The sequence below is a fragment of the Lepidochelys kempii genome, chromosome 18, assembly GCF_965140265.1.
Source record: "Lepidochelys kempii isolate rLepKem1 chromosome 18, rLepKem1.hap2, whole genome shotgun sequence".
Lineage (NCBI taxonomy): Eukaryota > Metazoa > Chordata > Testudines > Cheloniidae > Lepidochelys > Lepidochelys kempii.
In genome coordinates, this window is record NC_133273.1 from 9,750,331 (window position 1) to 9,769,962 (window position 19,632).

General features: G+C 50.4%; 2 protein-coding genes across 12 annotated transcripts in view; one reads left to right on the plus strand and one right to left on the minus strand.

The window, feature by feature from the left end:
* Positions 1–1,641: 1,641 nt before the first annotated feature.
* On the minus strand, positions 1,642–10,561 carry AKR7A2 (aldo-keto reductase family 7 member A2). 7 transcript variants are annotated; one of them, XM_073316530.1, is made up of 8 exons: positions 10,249–10,561; positions 7,673–7,860; positions 7,009–7,113; positions 5,606–5,702; positions 4,695–4,794; positions 2,919–3,048; positions 2,648–2,836; positions 1,642–2,292 (listed from the first exon to the last, which is right to left on the minus strand). In XM_073316530.1, exons 1-8 carry the CDS (start codon positions 10,544–10,546, stop codon positions 2,131–2,133), a joined length of 1,269 nt encoding a protein of 422 aa, XP_073172631.1. In that variant the 5' UTR covers positions 10,547–10,561; the 3' UTR covers positions 1,642–2,130. The 7 variants fall into 7 exon arrangements, 6 of the variants coding, with proteins under 6 accessions (XP_073172631.1, XP_073172636.1, XP_073172632.1 ...); XM_073316535.1 differs by having other exon boundaries at positions 7,673–7,855; positions 10,249–10,330; XM_073316531.1 differs by lacking the exon at positions 10,249–10,561 and adding an exon at positions 8,608–8,950 and having other exon boundaries at positions 7,673–7,855.
* Positions 10,562–12,431: 1,870 nt separating this feature from the next.
* SLC66A1 (solute carrier family 66 member 1) overlaps positions 12,432–19,632 on the plus strand; it is a 44,827-nt gene continuing 37,626 nt past the window's right edge. For 2 of the 5 annotated variants that reach the window (XM_073316781.1, XM_073316780.1), the window contains exons 1-3: positions 12,432–12,561; positions 14,245–14,335; positions 16,623–16,888. In XM_073316781.1, coding sequence (XP_073172882.1) covers positions 16,719–16,888 — 170 coding nt within the window. In that variant the 5' untranslated portion in view covers positions 12,432–12,561; positions 14,245–14,335; positions 16,623–16,718. Of the gene's footprint in view, positions 12,562–14,244; positions 14,336–14,571; positions 14,662–16,622; positions 16,889–19,632 lie in introns of those variants that run through there. The other 3 variants (XM_073316777.1, XM_073316778.1, XM_073316779.1) reach the window with 3 other exon arrangements.

The window sequence follows — 19,632 nt, forward strand, 5'->3', positions numbered from 1 at the left end:
GGTTGCAACTACATGACCAAGACAGAAGGGGGCACTGTGGTGGTAAAGTAGTCACATGACCAGTTATAATTAGTGCCTATGGTACTTGCAAGTGTCTAGATCAGTGGTCTCCAACCTTTTTAAGCACAGTACCACTTTTTGAATTTAAGTGCAACCCAGGAGCTACCTCAAAGAAAATAAAGAAGGAACAGTAACCACAAACCCAAACAGCCTTGCCCCGCTCATTCCATCCCCCCTCCCTCCTTCCCCCCCCACCTTACTTTCACTGGACAGACTCAGGGCTTGGGCTAAGGAGTTCTGTGGGGAAGGAACTCTGGGCTGAGCCTGTGGTGGGGGTTGGGGTGCAGGCTCTGAGGGAGGGAGTTTCAGGTGCAAGAGGGGCTGCAGGCTCTAGGAGGGAGTTTGGGTGGGGGGCTCGGGCCTGGGGCAGGGGGTTGGAGTGCAGGAGGAATTTGGCCAGCATGTCCAGCAGCAGCTCCTGGGTGCAGGAGGAGAGGCAGCTCAGCACACTACCCTTGTCTGCAGGCACCACCCCCGCCACTCCATTGGCTGCTGTTCCCCATTCCCAGCCAATGCAAGCTGTAGAGGGTGGTGCCAGCAGACAAGGGCAGCATACAGAGACTCCCCCAAGAGCTGCCTCCTAGGACTGTTAGTGACCAATCTCCCGGTTTGGCTGCAGAAGGGTTGGCAACTCTAGACTAAGATCAACTGTCAAAGGCTCCATGATCACAATCTACCAGTTGGCAGTCACTGATCTAGATTGAACCACAACTTTAGGTTACACGCTGCCTATGGAAAATTCCACCAGAGGTAGGACTAGGGTTGCCAGCCCTCCAGGATTGTTCTGGAGCCTCCAGGAATTAAAGATTAATTTTTAATTAAAGATTGTTGTGTGATGAAACCTCCAGGAATAACCAACCAAAATTGGCAACCCTAGGACTGGTCCTGTGTATGCTGTCCACAGTTTGAGTGGGTTGTCAACAGAATTGAGGAATTTAGAGAAGCAGTGTGTTAGTCTGTATCCGTAAAAAGAAAAGGAGTACGTGTGGCACCTTAGAGATTAATAAATTTATTAGAGCATAAGCTTTTGTGAGCTACAGCTCATTTCATTGGATGCAAACTTACGCACTAATAAATTTGTTAGTCTCTAAGGTGCCACAAGTACACCTTTCTTTTTTTTTTTTTTTTTTTTTTTTTTTTTAGAATTGAGGAAGTTACCTAGCTAGACTAGCGTAAACAAAGTGCTATTTAAACAGTTACTTAATGGGCAGGATAGTTCCCCTTCCTGAGCCAACAAACTACATTGAAGTTATTTCTGCAGTTCTACTATTTAACATGTGTTAGGAAGCCTGCACCTGGGCTGAAATTCTGATGGCTTAAGACAGTTTCAGGTGGCCTAGTTTGCACTTTGAAGTTCCTCTCTCCTCTTCAGAGAGGCTTATTTACACAGCTGTTGCCTTGGAAACAGAACAAGTAACTGGGCTAAAGTCCCTTCATGAGTGAACAGCACAAGCAAAATTGGAACCTGCACCCTTCCGAAAAGGAACTCCATTGCTTTAAGCACAACTGCCCTTGTAACTGCTACTGTGATTGGCTGTTAGTGAAACAGCTTGCCGCAGAAATTCAAAACGAAACCCAAAATTCAATTAAACAGGCATGGCCTGAGCTAGAAAATGCTTTATTCTGACAGATGATTGAAGACAAACATCCACAGTCGTAGTTGGAGACTTCAACTGGCCATATCACAGGGCCCGTTCCTTATACGAATTACATCACTGAATCACAACACTATTGTGTGCGCTCGGGTGAAAATAGGAGCTGCCCTATTACGGGACATTCTCATGGCAATTATGGCTTTTAGTTTTGTTTAAGGAAAAACAAGACACGTTATGGCTTGAACACCATGTGCAGCTGCCATTCAATCAGCACAGAAACAGTGAGGCTTGTGACTGTACGAAGAGCTTCAACTCTAGTGTAAGGCAACCCCAATGTGGCACCAATACGTTCACTACGTGGAACCCCTGATCCAAGGGTGAAGTTTCCTCTGAAACGCTTTGGGAGGAGTTAGGAGGTCTCAGATGCCAGAATACTTGGTTACCATCCCCACACTAAATTTGCTACCCCCATTTTCTAGCGGAAGTAGTTGGGACAGTCATGTGTTACTAGGTGCCAGGCTCTATCAAATGCTTCCACCACAGCTGGGAGCAGAGGGCCCTCTTCACTGCACGTGAGGTTCTGCTGCAGCTGATCCATGTTGGACATCCCAATGATCACTGCATCTCCAAGGGCACCCTGCAGTGGAAAGGGAGGAGTTTACCTTATAGGAAAAGCAACTTGTCTCCCATCTTGTAACAAACATCAGACTTCAGCTCTGTTCGTTTTTCAGCTGAATGTTGCTCTTTGGCAACTACTGGATATTTGGGGAAATATGTCGTAACTGCAGTCCTGTTAACAAGGCCAGAACTCAGTGTGCTGTCCCTGCCTCCAAGTCTCGCCAGTCCCTCAAAGGCTGCCGATTCATGCTCTGTGGGTGGCCAGAGGGATGGGAAGAGAACATAACCATTAATTTCCCAGCCATATGAAAAGCCAGTTTATCACCTCATGAGGAAGTGGCTGGCTGAGAAAAGTCAAAACTAGAGCGACTAGCCTTTAACATCTTCCACTTTCCTTCAGGCCATGGAGACAAAATACAGAAGGAAGTGTAGAGCTGATTCACTTCTATAGTCCGCTGTGTGCAGCAGCCTGGCATTGGAAGACCAGAGAAATGTTTCAAAAAGAACAGAGCAGTAGGGTCTGAGTGGATTAAACGACAGATTTCACTGTTGATGTACTGCAACTGGAAAAACCAAAGAAATCCAGTTGCAGCGTTAGAGTTCTGTTGTACATACCAACTGTTTATGTTAAAGTCAAGCAATTACCTGAAGTTTGGAGTGGTTGTACATCCAGCGTAAAGCAGCTGAAGTTAGGCTGGGGGGGTTAGAGCCATAAGCCTCCCCTAATGCTTTCTCTACCTGGGCAATGGCTTGGAAATGGTGCTCCTTCCAGTATCTACAGCAAAGGAGACATTAATGGAGCATTAATTTTACTGACTCAGCTATCTCTGGCTTCCTCTTATGACAAACATGGATCCATACTGCAGGCAAGAGAACAAAGGGGCATTAAGGTCAAAGACTAGTGCATGTACCCAGTGCAGCCCTTATGGCCTATGCTGCCCAAATGGTTTTTGGGTGATCCAAAAGGCAACCTCCCTAGAGATCAGAGATGCTGCAGTCACTGTTTAACAAGCATAATGTTGCCTCTTGAGGCTTCAGACTCAGTAACTTATTTCATTGGTGTGGAATTTAAATTTTTGTTTTAGATTGCTGTATCTAAACAATCTATTATACTAGCTAACAAGTTCACAGCAGCCGGCTCATGCCCCTGCATCCTTTCCAGATACCAGACCATTAGTGTACTAAGGATGCACTAGATGTTAGATGGCTAGCTAGAAAAACCTGACTACTTTTTGTTGTTCTTGTAGGCCTTTCATCAAGAGCTGAAAGCACTTTGCAAACATTCAGCTTCAGCCTCCTGTATGGGAGGTCAATATCCCGCATCTCACAAACAGGGAAACAGCTATTTAAGTGATTTTTGCAAGGGCACAGAACAAGTTGGTGGCAAAGCTGGAACTAGATTAGTAGTTGTCAACTAGGGGTCTGGGGCCCCCTCGGGACTGTGAGCAAGTTTCAGGGGGTCCGCAAAGTAGGGCCAGCATTAGAGTCACTGGGGCCCTCGGCAGAAAGCCAAAGTCCCGTTGCATGGGGCTGAAGCCCAGGGCCCTAACCCTGCCATCCGGGGCTGAAGCCGAAGCCTGAGCAATGTGGCTTCACGGGGGCTCCTGTGGCATGGGCCCGAGGCAGCTGCCCTGTTTGCTACCCCTAACACCAGCCCTGGCTTTTATATGCAAAAAAAACAGTTAATGTGGCACAGGTGGGCCATGGAGTTTTTATAGTGTGTGTGTGGGGAGGGGGGCTCAGAAAGAAAAAGGTTGAGAACCCCTGAACTACAGTATAGAAAGCACCCCTGCTGTAATAAAGACACCACACTTGTTCTCTTTACGATCATTAAACCATCCCTCTATTTAACAAATTCCCACCACCCGAGTGCTGCAGGGGACCGCCAAAGAGTAACTGAGGGAGATCACCTGCCTGCGAGCATCATCACTGAACAGACTTCAGTCATTTGTATTTTCTCCTGCATCTTCACTTGGTGATTCATCTAGGCTGAATCAAAGGTAACATTCTAGCCCAGGGATTCTCAATCCTTTTTCTTTCCGAGGCTCCCCCAACGAGTTATAAAAACTCCACAGCCCACCTGTGCCACAGCAACTGGTTTTCTACATGTAAAAGCCAGGGCCAGCATTAGGCAGTAGCAATCAGGGCAACTGCAGGGGGCCCCACGCCACAGGGAGCCCTGCAAAGGTTAGTAGCTCAGGCTTCAGCATCAGCCCCGGATGGCAGGGAGCGGGGCCCCAGGCTTCAGCCCCATACTGTGGGGCTTCATATTTCTGCCCTGGGCCCCAGCAAGTCTAATGCCTGCCCTGCTTGGCGGATCCCCTGAAACCAGCTCGCGGCCCCCGGGCCCCTGGTTGAGAACCACTGTTCTATCCTCAGGAAAGGTCCATCTCTCTGCCATTCTACCATCTGGAAACTTACCTGTCCCTGTAGGTCTGTGCCCAATCATTTCCAAAAAACCTGCCAGTCGGTTGGCCTGTGTCTTTATCGTCATATTTGTACTTCCCTGTCAGCAGCCCTCCTGCAGGGGTTCAATGACATGCTATTGTTAGTGGCCAGGATTTTGTGGTGGATGGAATTTTACAGCCTGCAAAAAGTACTGTAGCCTTGTATACCCCATGACCTCCTGCAGCTCTGTACACAGGGCCTCTCCTGCAGCCCAGGCATAAACCCCAGGATGGGACAGGGCAAGAAGAACTGAAATGTAGGGTGTAAAAACTCCACCTATTCAGCTCTGACCAACAGAACGAGCCCTTTATGGTGAAGGGGCCCTCTGCCCTAGTAAGAGCCCTGGTAAGGCAAGATGGGCTTCTTGGCATCAAGACACTTGAGTCATTACAGCTGTTGTTTTACTTTGTGTAAATATCTCTTATGAATCTAGTGTTGGGGAAAGGTGCCAGCTTGGCAGACCTGAAAACAGATGAATACAGCATGGGTAGCCTCTGCCTTGGCCTGCAAAGGATCAGCTTTCATGGCCCAATTCAATCCTTTATCTCTGCTGACAAAGGGCCTGTTTGTAAGGGTGGCATACAGACATACAGGTAAACTAGGAAAGGATGGGGATCAGCTCATTCAATGGAGACTTACAGGTGGAGGGCTCTATAGCTCATTATCTGTCCCGTCCCCTGAGCCACCCAGTCACCCCATCACCACCATTGCTATTCACTTCTAAGCCCACTGTTAGTGGTGGCAGTTTGGCTGAAGTGGAGGGAGCCCTATTCAGAGGGGGGCAGGCCAATATCCAGCCTATTTTTGTTTTGTTTGGTTTAATTCCCTCCTGCCACCCACCCCATTTAGCAGACCCTTCCTCCTCACCCTTGCCCAGCTCGTACCAGCCAAAGGATTGTAGGCATAGAACCGCATTCCACAGTGTCTAAGGCACGGCAACAGCTCGGTTTCCACTTGGCGAGTGGTTGCATTGTACATGCCCTATAACAAATAAGAGCACTTAGAACTTCAGAGTAGGGCCTGGCTAGCTTATGGGGTGCTAATACAAGAGGAAGGGCTCCCTATTTGATGGTGAGAATCCAGAAGGCTAATAATGATCCACATGTGTTGCCGTCTGATGGCTATTTGGCCACCTATATGAAGTGGCTCAGTCCATCCCTAGTGGAACACTGTTGGCACCATTTACCTATACTCCTGACATGCCCATCACTGCCCTGCCCCTGATCACCATGGGCGCCTGAGTGAACTGCAGCCTCAAAGCTGCACACAGATTTTAACTTCCCACAACCAACTGGACCTGATTTAGTACTGACAATTTCACAGCCACATGTCCGCAGGGCAAATTAACTAACATTCAGAAAAATGTGGTTCTGCTTTTTCTTTCACCTTGCCTTGTCTACAACTATTCAGAGATAAAACCAAGTGCTCTGGATCAGTGCTCATGGCATTAGCAGGACTGTGCCTTTTGTATAGACAGGCATCTGCCCATGTTAACCCCTTCCAAACATCCTGAAGAAATGTGCGTCCCAGCAGCAAGTTCCTTTGCAGCAGTTATTTAACCATCATTGCATATGCACAGATTGACTCCCATTTAGCTCCATAATGTCTTTGCATTGCATTCAAATCAATAGTGCAAAATTCCAGTGGAGCTGGAATAGCCCTCTTCCTCCTCCTCCATGGATACATTTTGTGTCCTATGGAAGGAGTCAGAACAGAGAGTCCCCAGGTCACACTAGATTGGTACCTGCTGAAGAATGGATTTCCTGGATCATTGTATGGAACTGATAAACATTACTATCAGTTTCACATCCAGGAAATTGCTGGAACAAATGACAGACATGTATTCTCTTAACTGCGTCTGAGTAGCTACCTCACTTTGCTTTCTAATTGCACTTGTCCAAAAAGGTCTTACCCGGCTAAATGAAACATCTTTTTGTTCAATGTTTGTAGAGCAACTTGCACAACAGGGTCCCAGCCTGAGACATGGGCTCCTAGAACCTACCACAATACAGCGACAGGTTCTCAGCACTCTTGCAACAAGAATAAAAGTTTGTGACTTTTGACTTGCTTAGGCTTTCCAAACCACCCAGTAAGACTCTACAGCTCCAATTTTCCCAGTAGCTGCCCTCAGTGGGTGACGCTTCATGAAATCATCCTGGAGAAGGAGTAGTCCCCACCTGAACAGCACTGGGACAGGTGCCTCTAGCTCCAGGTTGGGTAAAAAGGGACTAGAGCTGCAGGAGTCTGTGCAGTATCAGGTAGACCATATTAAATCTGCAACTCTCACCTGATACACAGTTGGAAGCACCCAGTTGTTGTACTTGCAGATGGTATAGATTTTTGCCACCTCCCAAGCTGCATAGTTTGACAGACCAAGCTCCTTAAACTTTCCCTGTAGAGGAATACAGAGAGTATTTAATCCCAGTCTCTTGCAGCATGTATTTACACACACAGTTTAAGATTAACATAGTGAAACAGACTGTCAACTGATTTTAGTCCCCAAATTAGTTTTCCTTTTTTGATCACCCCTTCTCCAAATGGGGATGACTTACGAGACTCAATAGGAATAAAAATGTTTCCTTTGTTTTGTTTTAATTAGAAGGCCTGGATTTACATCCTTTTAAAACTCATTTCCCTACCTGTTAATGCCAAACATAGCACAGGACCAATTTGCAGGAGGCAAAGATCAGAAATCCTAAAGCTTGTTAGAACTTATGAGATCTTATTTATGGTACTAAATGATTCACCTGGAGATACTATATGGTACCAGCTGTTTATACCTTACACGAGCCATTGATTTTTCTTCTCCCTGCCTTGTGGAACTCTGCCCCCTCACCACTGTACTCACACCACCCCCTGCAATGGAAAGCAGGAGAACACACAAATAAACCTAGATAAAACAAAACAAAAACCAAGTGGACAAAGTCACAGGTTTAGGCCTCTGCCTTTACCTCCTTGTATAGCTCATTGCAGGCATGTAGTGTCTGTTCCACAGGGGTGTTGTGGTCAGGGGCATGGAGATAGAACAAGTCTACGCTCTTCATCTGTAACCTCTCAAGGGATGTCTCCAGCTGAGACCTGACACTCTCAGGCTTCAGAGTCTTCCCCTCCCATGGATTGGCTTTGGTTGCCATCTTCACTAAGACAGAGACAGAACCAGATTGAAAATAACCAATTCTGTATTACATCTTTAGTAACCAGGGTGAAGGAAGGATAGGGATAAGGAGTGGGCACAAACCACTTAAAATTAATGCATAACATGGTACAAGCTTACAGATGCCCCAGGCAAGACTGGTAACATCTGCAAATTGCGGTACACAAAGGGAAAGCCAAATTAATAGGGTTACAGAATTGCTAATGCTTATCTAAATATCCAAAAACGGGAACAGGTAAAATCCTAGAGGCCCAATCCAGCTATCTACACAAATTCTCTCATTAGTCTTCTTCGAAGGGCTGGGTGGTCACAGTGGCTGTAACAGTTGTTTTCCCCTTACCCCAGTTCACTTGATGTATAGGGCATAACTCATTTATTTCAGAGTCAGTTCAATGGATCCCTGCTTCCCCACAATGGAGCACAAAATTAATCTGTAGTTTAGACTGTACACTCTCCAGAGTAGGGACTATGTCTTCATGTGTACAGCAACTAGTACAATGATCCTAAATGTAGCCCTTGCATACTACTAGAATACAGATATTGTATAATGACCACTATTCTGTACCCAAATATGGCTGCGCAGTTAGGCACCTAAATCTTGTCCAAGCCAAATGCATCAAGTAAACAGCATCAGTGGTGATTAGATTTTAAAGGGATTTTTCCCTGCAAACATTAAAGTGTTCCAGTAACACAGATGAGCAGTTGTTTGGAGAAACACAGTTTTTACAGGACCTTCAAAGTGAACTCTGTCACCACCTCACGCAGAGCACACTGGCCACGAGACTCATGAGTGCAAAGGGCAAAATAAAGCCTAAAGATAAGGGAAAGGGCAATCGAACAAGCGACCAGAGGAGTGACACCTGGCTCCAGTCTGGGGAACCTGACAATGTTGAGTGCTTTGGGGTTCTCCTGGGTGTGCAGCCGCATAAACGCCAGTCAGTGCTGTGCCCTCTGGTGGAGAGGCCAAGGAGTGGGATGAAGGAGGGAGACAGTGTGTCCACAGAGACAGGCCTACGTGTTTGGCAGTTCCCAATGCTCTAAAACAACGAGGAATCCGGTGGCACCTTAAGGACTAACAGATTTATTTGGATATAAGCTTTTGTGGGTAAAAAAACCCACTTCTTCAGATGCATGGAGTAAAAATTCCAGATACAGGCAGAAATATGTATTGGCACATGAAGAGAAGGGAGTTACCTTACGAGTGGAGAACCCAATATTCTCTTCTCTTCATGTGCCAATATATATTTCTGCCTGTATCTGGAATTTTCAGTCCTTGCATCTGAAGAAGTGGGGTTTTTTACCCACAAAAGCTTATACCGAAATAAATCTGTTACTCTTTAAGGTGCCACCAGACTCCTCATTGTTTTTTGTGGATACAGCTTAACACGGCTACCCCTCTGATACTTAATACCCTGACTGTTACCACACACACACACACACACACCCCCACACACATACCCGTAGGCTCCTGGAAGCCGATCTCTCTACCCAACACCCCACATTTGCGACCCCAGCAGTGTCCCTTCTCCCCTCAGCATGTGGGAGGGGGAGACCCTAGACTGCTCCCCCCTGGGGAGCAGCCCAGGTAAAGGAGATGGGACTCCACCGGCTTCCCCTGGAATGTGGGGAATCCAGGCTCCCTGCTCCACTGACTGCCCATGGGGGGAGGTATTCAGCAGGGGCAGCTCCTGCTCCCCCAAATACCCCCCCATGCCCACGTCTCCACACACACACCATGCCCTACTCCCCAGACCCTCTTACACCACCCCCCACCCTCTTACCCCATCCTCATGTCCCACCCCCCGTGCCCACCTCTCCAGCCCCCCCGCCCTCTCCTAGCCCCTTCCCCGTCCCACCCCCCCAAGCCCACCTCTCCAGCCCCCCCACCCTCTCCTAGCCCCTTCCCCAAGCCCAACTCTCCAGCACCCCCCATTTGTTACCCCCCATGCCCAGCTCCCCAGACCCTCTTACCCCACCCTCTATGCCCACCTCTCCAGCCCCGCCCCACCCTCTGACGTCCTCCCCACGCACCCCCGTGCCCCGCCCACCTCTCCAGCTCCCCCCCGGCCCCCTCCCCCGTGCCATGCCCCGCCCACCTCTCCAGCTCCCCCCCGGCCCCCTCCCCCCGTGCCATGCCCCGCCCACCTCTCCAGCTCCCCCCGACCCCCTCCCCCGTGCCATGCCCCGCCCACCTCTCCAGCTCCCCCCCCGACCCCCTCCCCCGTGCCATGCCCCGCCCACCTCTCCAGCTCCCCCCCGGCCCCCTCCCCCGTGCCATGCCCCGCCCGCCTCTCCAGCTCCCCCCCGGCCCCCTCCCCCCGTGCCATGCCCCGCCCGCCTCTCCAGCTCCCCCCCGGCCCCCCTCCCCCGTACCTGCGGGCCCGTCGCCGCCCGCCAGCAGCGCCCCCAAGATGCGCTCGGACGCGCCCCCCCCGTACATATGGGCCGTGTCCAGCTCCCGGTGCCCCCGCTCCAGGAAGGCCCGCAGCAGCGCCCCGCTCGCCTCCTGGTCCGTGCGGCGCCCGAACTCCATGGTGCCCAGCACCGAGGCCGGGCGCCGGGCCGGGCCGCCCGGGGACTGCACCGACTGGGCCATGGCGGAGCGAACGCGGCGGAGCGGCCTGACCGCGACCTCAAACCGCCGCAGCGCGAAGAGCATTCTGCTGCGCATGCGCCCCTGAGCCCGCCCTAGGGAACGAGAGGAAAGGACTCACGGCGCCAGCGGGCGCTAGGGACCGTCTCCAAATTCCCACCCGAGTGACAGCGCGTTGTTCACTAGAAAGGAGCGGGGCCGGCTCACTGTGAACCGATACGTTCCCCTAGTCAATGGCTTCTGTCTTGTGTGCCCAATAGCTCCCTCTCTGTCCCTGGTGGTTGCAAAGGAAACGTCCCCAATGTAAAGTGAGTGTGAACTGATGCTGTGATGGTTGCCTGAGTCTGCAGGCAGCCTGAAACAAAGGAGAGAGGTGTGACCTGCCCCAGGCACCCCAATGGGGGCTTTAGCCCCAAACACTAACGAAGACTATGTCTTCTCTGCAAAAAGGTGTGTTTTTACAGGCCCTGGAGTTGGGGGCTGGGATGAGGAAACCAAAAAGCTTTTTCTCTGTCAGCTGCCAGGGGATGGAGCTTCACATTTATCAGACACCTGTAAGCCAGTGGCTGATACAACAAAGAGAGCCCCAACTGGGTCCAGGGACAGCACCCTGGTAATAAACCAAGCACCCTTCCCCTCCCAGCACTTAGAGGTGGTTGAGCAGGGCTTCTTGCCAGGGTGTTGTCCCTGGACCTGTTTGATGGCCTCCACCCCTGTCACATTTCATATTTATGGCTAGTTAATAGGTTTGGTCCCCCTGATCAGAGCAGGTCTAGATGGCAAATGGTCAAAACCGTAAGGGCCTAGTGCTCTCACTGCTCCTATCGTTGGTTGAGCTGCACTGGTGCTATAGAACATGGGGAAGAATTAAGGAAAAACCTCCACGCACGCAGACAAGGCCCCCATTGTGTGTAGTTCAAATCCTTTTAGCCCCAAAGAGACTCCTTTTAGGATACTGGGGGGGGGGGGGGGCAGAGAGGGGGAAGAGAACTAGTCTTTCCGTAAATAGCATGTGGGGACGGGAAAGGAACGAGTCCCTGGATTTTTCTTCCTGGGCCATTACTGTCCCTAGGAAGGTTTGTGGGCCTAGGCCTGGGGACAGGGAGTTTATTACACCCATGGGTGAATTGTGTGCTGGCAATGGTGGCACTATTGCCCTAGGAGCAGGTATATGTGTGGGGTTATTGCCTCTGGGGGTGTAACTGCACCTGGGGGGGGTATTGCCCCGGGAGGGGATCTATGTGCCCTGGGCATGTGGGTTATTGCCCCTGGATGGGGGTAATTGCACATGAGGGGGCTATTGCCCCAGGGGACTAAATGTGGCCTGTCTGGTGGGGGCTATTGTCCAAGGAGGGGATCTATGTGCCCTGGGGTGTGGGTTATTTTCCCTGGAGGGGATCTATGTGCCCTGGGGGTGCAGGTTATTGCCCCGGGGGGGTAACTGCACAGAGGGGGGGGCTATTGCCCCTGGAGGGGATCTATGTGCCCTGGGGGTGCGGGTTATTGCCCCGGGGGGGGTAACTGCACACGGGGGGGCTATTGCCCCTGGAGGGGATCTATGTGCCCTGGGGGTGCGGGTTATTGCCCCGGGGGGGGTAACTGCACACGGGGGGGCTATTGCCCCTGGAGGGGATCTATGTGCCCTGGGGGTGCGGGTTATTGCCCCGGGGGGGTAACTGCACAGAGGGGGGGCTATTGCCCCTGGAGGGGATCTATGTGCCCTGGGGGTGCGGGTTATTGCCCCGGGGGGGTAACTGCACAGAGGGGGAGCTATTGCCCCTGGAGGGGATCTATGTGCCCTGGGGGTGCGGGTTATTGCCCCCGGGGGGGGTAACTGCACACGGGGGGGCATTGCCCTGGGAGGGGGGGTATGTGTGCCCCGATTACTGCCCCCGCACGGGACCCGTGTGCCCCGGGGACCCTGCCCGGCGGGCGGCTCTGGGCGGGCGGGCAGGGAAGCCGGCGGGTCACATGACCGCGCCTGACAAAGAGCTCGGGGTGGGCGGCCGCGGGCCACGGCGTCTCTCGCTCCGCCCGCCCAACCCCGCCGGGGAAGCCGCCGAGAAGCCCGCACCGGAGCCGGAGCCGGAGCGGTGAGCGGGGCCCCGGCGAGCGGCTGGGCTGGGGGCGCGGCGGGCGGGCGGGCGGAGGCCTGGGGGGGGGGTGTCTGGGAGACGCTGCGCGGCCCCTGACGCCTTGTGGCCCCGTCCCTCGGCCCGGCCCCGGCCCCGCCGCCCCGGGGAAGCTGGCGTTCGCGTCTCCCCCTTTCTTCTCCGCCCGGCGCCCCCACCCCAACGAGCACAAGTTCCGGTCCTAACCCTGCCCGCCTTTGCCTCCGGCTGCGTCAGAGAGCGAGTGGGGCGGGCGGGGGAGCAGCGTCATTATCCCCAGATTGGGGGGGGGAAACTGAGGCACGGGACATGGTTGGCTCAAGGTCCGTCAGTGACCGTGCGCAGGGACAAGAACCAGGTCTCCTGATGCTGGGCTGCCTATTGCGTAGGGCTCAAAGGAGGAAACTCAAGAGAACTCTCCCCTGTTTCCCAGTGAAGAGCCCCCTTGTCTCTCTCCACCCCCTTTGCAGGGTTCGCTGGATGGTCTCTTCCCCTGTCCCATGGTCGTAGTTGGGACTGGCACCTTGCAATGCCCGGGCACAGGAGAGACTGAAGTAGATTGAAGGGTTGAGTGCGGGAGAGCTTTCCCCACATTAGGCAGAAAGAAGGAGAAGCAGCTGCAAGGGTCCACTGCTATCCCAAGCCAGGGAGAGACTGTACTTTTTAAGCCTATCTCCCACCCTGCTCCTCCTTACTTTAACCCCTGGACGTCATGGGATAGCCAACTGCATTAGCATTGTGGGTTGTTTACAAATGTACCCTTAGCTACAGTGCTGAACAGTCCGGACTGGACTCTAGCTCAGAAAGCTGATCCTGAAGTGTTTAATTCAATGGAAAGTCCTGGAAAACCAAATAAATAGAAACTACTCTTAACACAGGAAAAGCGTGCCCTTCCCACCCGTGATGGGGAACGATCTGTGGCTGAGAGAACTGATGATCGAACACAAGGGTTCTCAGATTTTTGTACTGGTGACCCCTTTCACACAGCAAGCCTCTGAGTGTGACCCCCCCCCCCATACATTAAAAACACTTTTTAAATATATTTAACACCATTCTAAATGCTGGAGGCAAAGCGGGGCTTGGGGTGGAGGCTGACAGCTCATGACCCCCCATGTAATAACCTCGTGACCCCTTGAGGGATCCCGACCCCCAGTTTGAGAACCCCTGATCTAACAGGACTTCAACTGCTATCAACTAATATCCCAACATAATGATGTTTCTCATAGGCCCCTAAACTGACATTTGTGGGCCTGTGGTGGCTGGGAAATGGGATGAACTATAGTATAGTATGGTCACCCACATTCCAGGATGGGTGATGAGCCCTCTGTCCCTTTGTGCAAAATGCCAATATGGAGTGCACATTTTGCCTACCTGCAGAATCTTGCACTAGTATTTCTGCCCTGGACCTGCTTTACTAGGAAATACCTAGTGTTCCTGGAAGCACTTGGCACAATTGTAGATGGGAGAAGACAGCTCAGAAGGAACAGGATAAGAGATTTCCACCATTATGGGAAGACCAGAATGACTTGAACCTCCTTTCCCAATTTACTAGTATTTAATAACCTCTCTTTGCCCCTCCCCGCCCCTTCATCTACACCAGAATTTTATTTAACGAAAGATTAACCTAGAAATACAATCAATTGCTATGTTTCATTTTGCTTTAAGGTTACTTTTTCCTGTCACTGTGAGGTGCTTGTGGTTTGGGAGTTTATTGGGCAGTTCTGAATCATCAGACATGATGCTGTTGAATTTTCAGGTATGCTTGTAGCTTGGGAGGGGAAGTATTATGACAGTGCAAAGGCCGCCCTTGCAGTGTAGAGGAGAGCCAAGTCTCATTAGACCCCACGGAGCTGTGATTAAACTGTGGCAATGTCGGCATCATAGACTTCTGTCAGTACCAGTTGGTACCTCCCCTTTGCAGTTACTATGTTTTCCTCTCTTACAACTGAATCTTTGCTTGATAGATCAGGTATAGGCCTGGGACTTAAGAGATCTGGCTTCTGTGACTGATTGGCTTTGAACAAGCCCCTGAGACTTGTTTTCAGTTTTCTCATCTGTAAAACGGGAATAGCAATCTCACAGGTATTTTTGAGATTTAATTTATTTTTGTAAAGTGATTTGAGCTCTTCTGATGGAAGAAGAGTTAAGGGATCATTATTAAGTGAGTCGCTGTTGGCACATAATGATCAGCTGCTATGCACCTTCCGCTCATGGGGTGTAATTTAAGTCTTCTGTGAGTGTGTTTGTAAAGCATTACAAACACCATGCTAAATGAACTGAGGAGGTACCTCAGCTGTGTATGAAATTGAGACCTTGTGGTTAGTCATTCAGGCTTACAAAGGGTAGCCAAAGTGCAAGTTTCAGCTGCTGTACTTCAAGGAACAACTTTAGGGGTTTGTAACAGAGCCCTGCTTGGCTTGGGCATAGTGGTAATAAGAAATGGAAACTTTTCTGACCAGCATCTGCAGCTGAGTAGAGTTGACAATGCTCAAATGTATTGGCACCAGCTTCACCTGATCTCATGTCTGGAGTTAAATCTCTAAACTCTGAACAAAGATCCTTTCACAAAGGTATTTTGGCTGGAGAAGTCATTGTCTCTGTCCTCCTTGGGTAATGTGTAGCTAAAGCTTTGGGTGCATTTCAGTAGCTTGCCTGGCAGTAGATTGCTCTCAAAATACTGAAAACATTTCAATCTACAATCATTTCTCAGAAAAGGAAGGGGAGAGTCCTGCTTCCAACATAAAATCTGGAGGGAGAGAATAAGCCTACCTCTTTTCATTGTCAGAACACACTATCCCCACTAGTCAGTGGAGATCTGAGTTAGTGCATGTAGCTAGCCTACATTAATGAAGATATGCTGGGGAGTTAGTGGAAGAAAAGAGTTCCAACGGAAATGTCTCAGAATTCCTAACTGTGAAATTTTCACCTCCCCCTGTTGCTTTTGGCAGTGCAGGAGCAATTTCTGTGTGATCGATGCACAATAGGGACCAGTTCTCCACAGAGTATGTGATAACAAAATACAGTAAAAGCTGTTTTATCCAGCACTTCCCCAACTGGAAAGCTCTATAAACCAGCATTTCTGATCTTTATTGAAATTCCAGTTCATAGCCCACTTGGCGTGGGGCCAACAGGGGGTTGGGACGCGGGAGGAGATGTGGAGCAGGGGCTCTGGGAGGGAGTTTGGGTGCGGGAGGGGACTTGAAGCAGCGGGAGGGGGTGCAAGGTGCCAGATCTGGGAGGAGGGCGCTCAGGCGGCTCCCTGCAAGCAGCAACCTGTCCCAGCTACTCCTAAGCGGAGGTGACTCCATGTGCTACCCCTCTCCACCCTGAGTGCTGAATTGCCTTCAATGAAGAGAAGGCAATTCAGGTGTTCTGATTTGATAATGAGACTCTCTAGCATGAGTTTCTGCACAGCCAGTCAACCAGGCCAGCCTGACAGATTAGCAGGTGTCTGGTTCAGTTTTTTTAAAAAAAAACAAACCCAGCCCTTTGCTTTTTCTTTTCTCTGCACTGACTCTTCCTTTGGAAGGAAAATAAATGAGGTCCTAGGGAGTAGGAGGGAGAAATAAATATTCTGTAGCTGCAAAGGGGCCCCCTTGCTGTCTTACTGCATCTCTTATTCAGTCATTACTGATGAACACAGGTGACCAGGGCCAGATGATCTACTTCCTACAGTCACCTGACTCTCCTAAAAATCTGTTTTAAAGACCCACTCTTGAGCATTTGCTTTGGTGAGAAGCACAAGCTGAGCAAGGGGATGTGTGTCATAATCCTGTGGGCTGCTGGAAAGACATGCCACGTAGACCTTACGTTTGTTTATAGTGAACTTAGTGCTGGGTTGACAGTTCTGGAGACTGGCCTGCTGATAAAGGAATTCAGTCTGTGACTACCTCTCCACTAGGCCACTAAAGGCCCATGAGATAGTGACTGTTTAATTGCAAGATGAGCCAGCTTTAAACCAACAAACTAGCATTCAAAGGAGCCATCTGGTCCCTTGTTGTTGTTAATAAAGGCTCTTTCCTTCTCCCCATTTATTCCAACAGGTTCAGTGTCTGGCTCTGGATAAAGATATCCCTCCTGCTGTCTGACCACTGCAGCCTCCTTCCTCAAGGGCAGGCTGGCCCCTTGCTAACGGTGCTATGGACTCACAGCTTTGGCAAGGTTCCCTAGGAGGGAATTTCTCAGACTGTCCCAATGGCTCCCAATGGGTGTGGGATGTGTTCAGTGAGTGTGCCCAGGATATCCGGGACTTCGCCAGTATTGTGTTGGGTCTGGTTTCCATCTTCTGCTTTGCAGCGGCTTCCTTCCCGTAAGTAAAACTCTTATGCTGCCAGACCAGGTGCGTGTCCTGGATGCCCAGTGGAGGGGATTTTAGATCTGGGTGCAGTTTTGTCCTTCTCCATTTGTGATGGCTTCCAAAACATAAAGCCAGGAGCCCTCATTGGAGATCTTGAGCACAGCCACTTGACTGGTCTAAGGGCTGAGTTTAAAATGGGGAGAGGGCTAGTGGAGAAGGAATAGTAGTTCAATTTACAACTTCAACTTTGTCATCCACACAAAACAAGGCATAGTTCGTTGCTAATGCCGCTATATGCTGTTAACCAGCTGTAGCGTTCCGTCCACAAGGTAGGTGCATCTCAGTGGTTGAAGTGATTCCTTTATGTGTATTAGTTTGCATAACACTTTGGGCTCCTTCAGGATCAAAGCTGTTAAAAGGACAGACTGGAGATGGGATGGCACAAGGAAAATGCAGATGCTCTGAGAGCTTTTTCCATTTCTAAATATACAGTGAGGTTGTCTCACAATTAGAGAGGCAGTTACTCTACTGGAACTTCTGCTTATGCATAAATTGTGGTGAGCAAGTTAGCAGATCAGCAGTGTTTGTCTCTTTTTTGCCCCCCCTCACCCATCAGACTGATGTGCAGATCACATGTGCAGAAAAACCTCTGAGGAAAGCAGTCTGGAGAGGCTGAGCTCAACAGTCTCTTGGAAGATGAGTTTTGTCCGCAGCCCACATGGAATGGGAAGATGTGGGTATGGCTGGACTGCCATATTAGGGCTAACCCGCTGTGACTGTTCCTAAACCAGGAAGTGACTCATTCTTGAGTTTAGGAATGCAATCCATCTGCATACAATTGATGAGCATGTCTGTTTCACTCTTGCTGTCCTAGACACCCCTATAAAAGGCACAACTGTCAGTGGGGAGATTTGGAAGTGGGTCAAGGCTGGGTGTTTGCTGTAACTGGAAGGCATGTGTCACTACCTTGCTGACTGGTTAAACCCAGTCTATCTGGCCATCAGCTTCCAGCTACCTGCTTAGCCCAGTTAGACCAGGGTGGGTAGTGACTGACTAAGCTAAATAATAGCTAGTGACTAATGGAAAGCAGTCTCTCATATTCTGCCCTCGTAAGGCAGGATCTCCAGGAAGGCATTGATGGCTCTGCCTCCCCCAATAGTTTAGTTCTTGTTTTTCAGTGGCGAGTTCTCTGCCCACCTGCAGGAGCAACTCTTCTCACTGCTTTCACATGTGGGGTTTTTTGCCTCTGTTCTAGACTTTCTATGAAGAGTCTGTGGCAGATACTAGGTAGGGCAGAGCTAGCCTGCACTTACACTTTGAAGATCCAGGCAAATATCTCCCCATGTGTACTAGGCACCCAGACAATGAACCGTTTTATAAAACCCAAATCCCATAATGGGCGAGATGCTACTGTTGCCAGTTAATCCATTAGGGACTATCAACGCCACCCCCCACCCCATCCATTTTCACCTCCTAAGCTTCCTCTGCCATCCTGTTTTCCAGCTTTTGAGAAGGAAATGCCATCAGCACCTTGGAGAAGAGCTGGCACAATGGTATCTGATCACTCTGTCCTAGCATGTAGACTTCATCCCCTCTTCTCCCATTGTAGGTCCCCTGTCTTTAGAGAGACCAGTTTGTTCCTGGCCCCTATAGCACTGGTGCGGCCCCATCTCAGATCAGCTGTCACTCTTTCGGGGACTTGGAGGTCAGATCTTGAGGTGATGCCAGCATCCTTGGCTAACAACTGCCCTCAGGGGAATCCATTCACCTCCCAAATCATTTTAAAGCTGTACTCTCCCTGCCCAAGGCCTGTTCTTGGGCTGCAAAACCTAACCAAGTGGGTGGGTGCCAATCAGTCCTCTGTGAGCAGGACACCTAACTAACATCTTATTCAGAACAAAAGCTGCCTAGGGAGGCAGCAGCAGTTGGACATGGCGTAGGGCAAATTAGCCCACCGTCTTTCCATTGCCATTACCCAGTGGAATGAAGTGTGGAGACTCAGAAACATATCCAGGAAGGGATAGATGCTTCTCAAAGCATGAACTGAGCCAGGAGTGAACAGGGCATAACCCTCCCAGGCGCATTGGTGTCTGCTCCAGACCAACAGAGAAAGCATGGTGCAAAGAAGTGAGTTGTTTGGACAGTGACATCGAAGATATTGGAAGACATGCAAGGGATCTGATCTAGGCTCTGCCATGCCAACATCTAAATCCCTATTAAAGATCTGCTTTGGTCAGACTGCATATAGTTAATCAAGTTCACCTCTATATAAATTGCTTATTTCCTTTTCCCCAGCCTCTGTCTTTCCTCTGATAGTGAGCAGATTCGGAGCAGGGAGCACTCTTGGTCAGTGTTCCCTCTAATTTTTTCTGCACATAGAATCACAAAATCACAGAGTTGGATAGGGACCTCAGGAGGTCATCTAGTCCAACCCCCTGCTCAAAGCAGGACCAGTCCCCAACTAAATCATCCCAGCCAGGGCTTTGTCAAGCCTGACCTTAAAAACACATGTGTGGAATGACACATCACCTTCATATTGGTGCACATAACAAAATTCATGGGGTGGGGCTGAGGGGTTTGGAGTGTGAGGGGGGGCTCAGGGCTGGGGCAGAGGGTTGGGGTGCAGAGGTGTGAGAACTCCAGCTGGGGGTGCAGGCTCTGGGGTGGGGCAAGGGATGAGGGGCTCAGGGCTGGGGCAGAGGGTTGGAGTGTAGGCAGGAGGGTTCTGGCTGGGGGTGCAGGCTGTGGGGTGGGGC

What these genes read in the sequence shown, in the direction of transcription:
- AKR7A2 (XM_073316530.1), bottom strand. Translation starts at nt 10,546, where the DNA reads ATGCGCAGCAGAATGCTCTTCGCGCTGCGGCGGTTTGAGGTCGCGGTC. An exon ending in GGGCGGCGACGGGCCCGCAG is followed by an intron (nt 7,861 to 10,248) that starts GTACGGGGGAGG and finishes TCTCTGTCTTAG; the next exon opens with TGAAGATGGCAACCAAAGCC. An exon ending in ACAACCACTCCAAACTTCAG is followed by an intron (nt 2,837 to 2,918) that starts GTAATTGCTTGA and finishes TGGTTTTTCCAG; the next exon opens with TTGCAGTACATCAACAGTGA.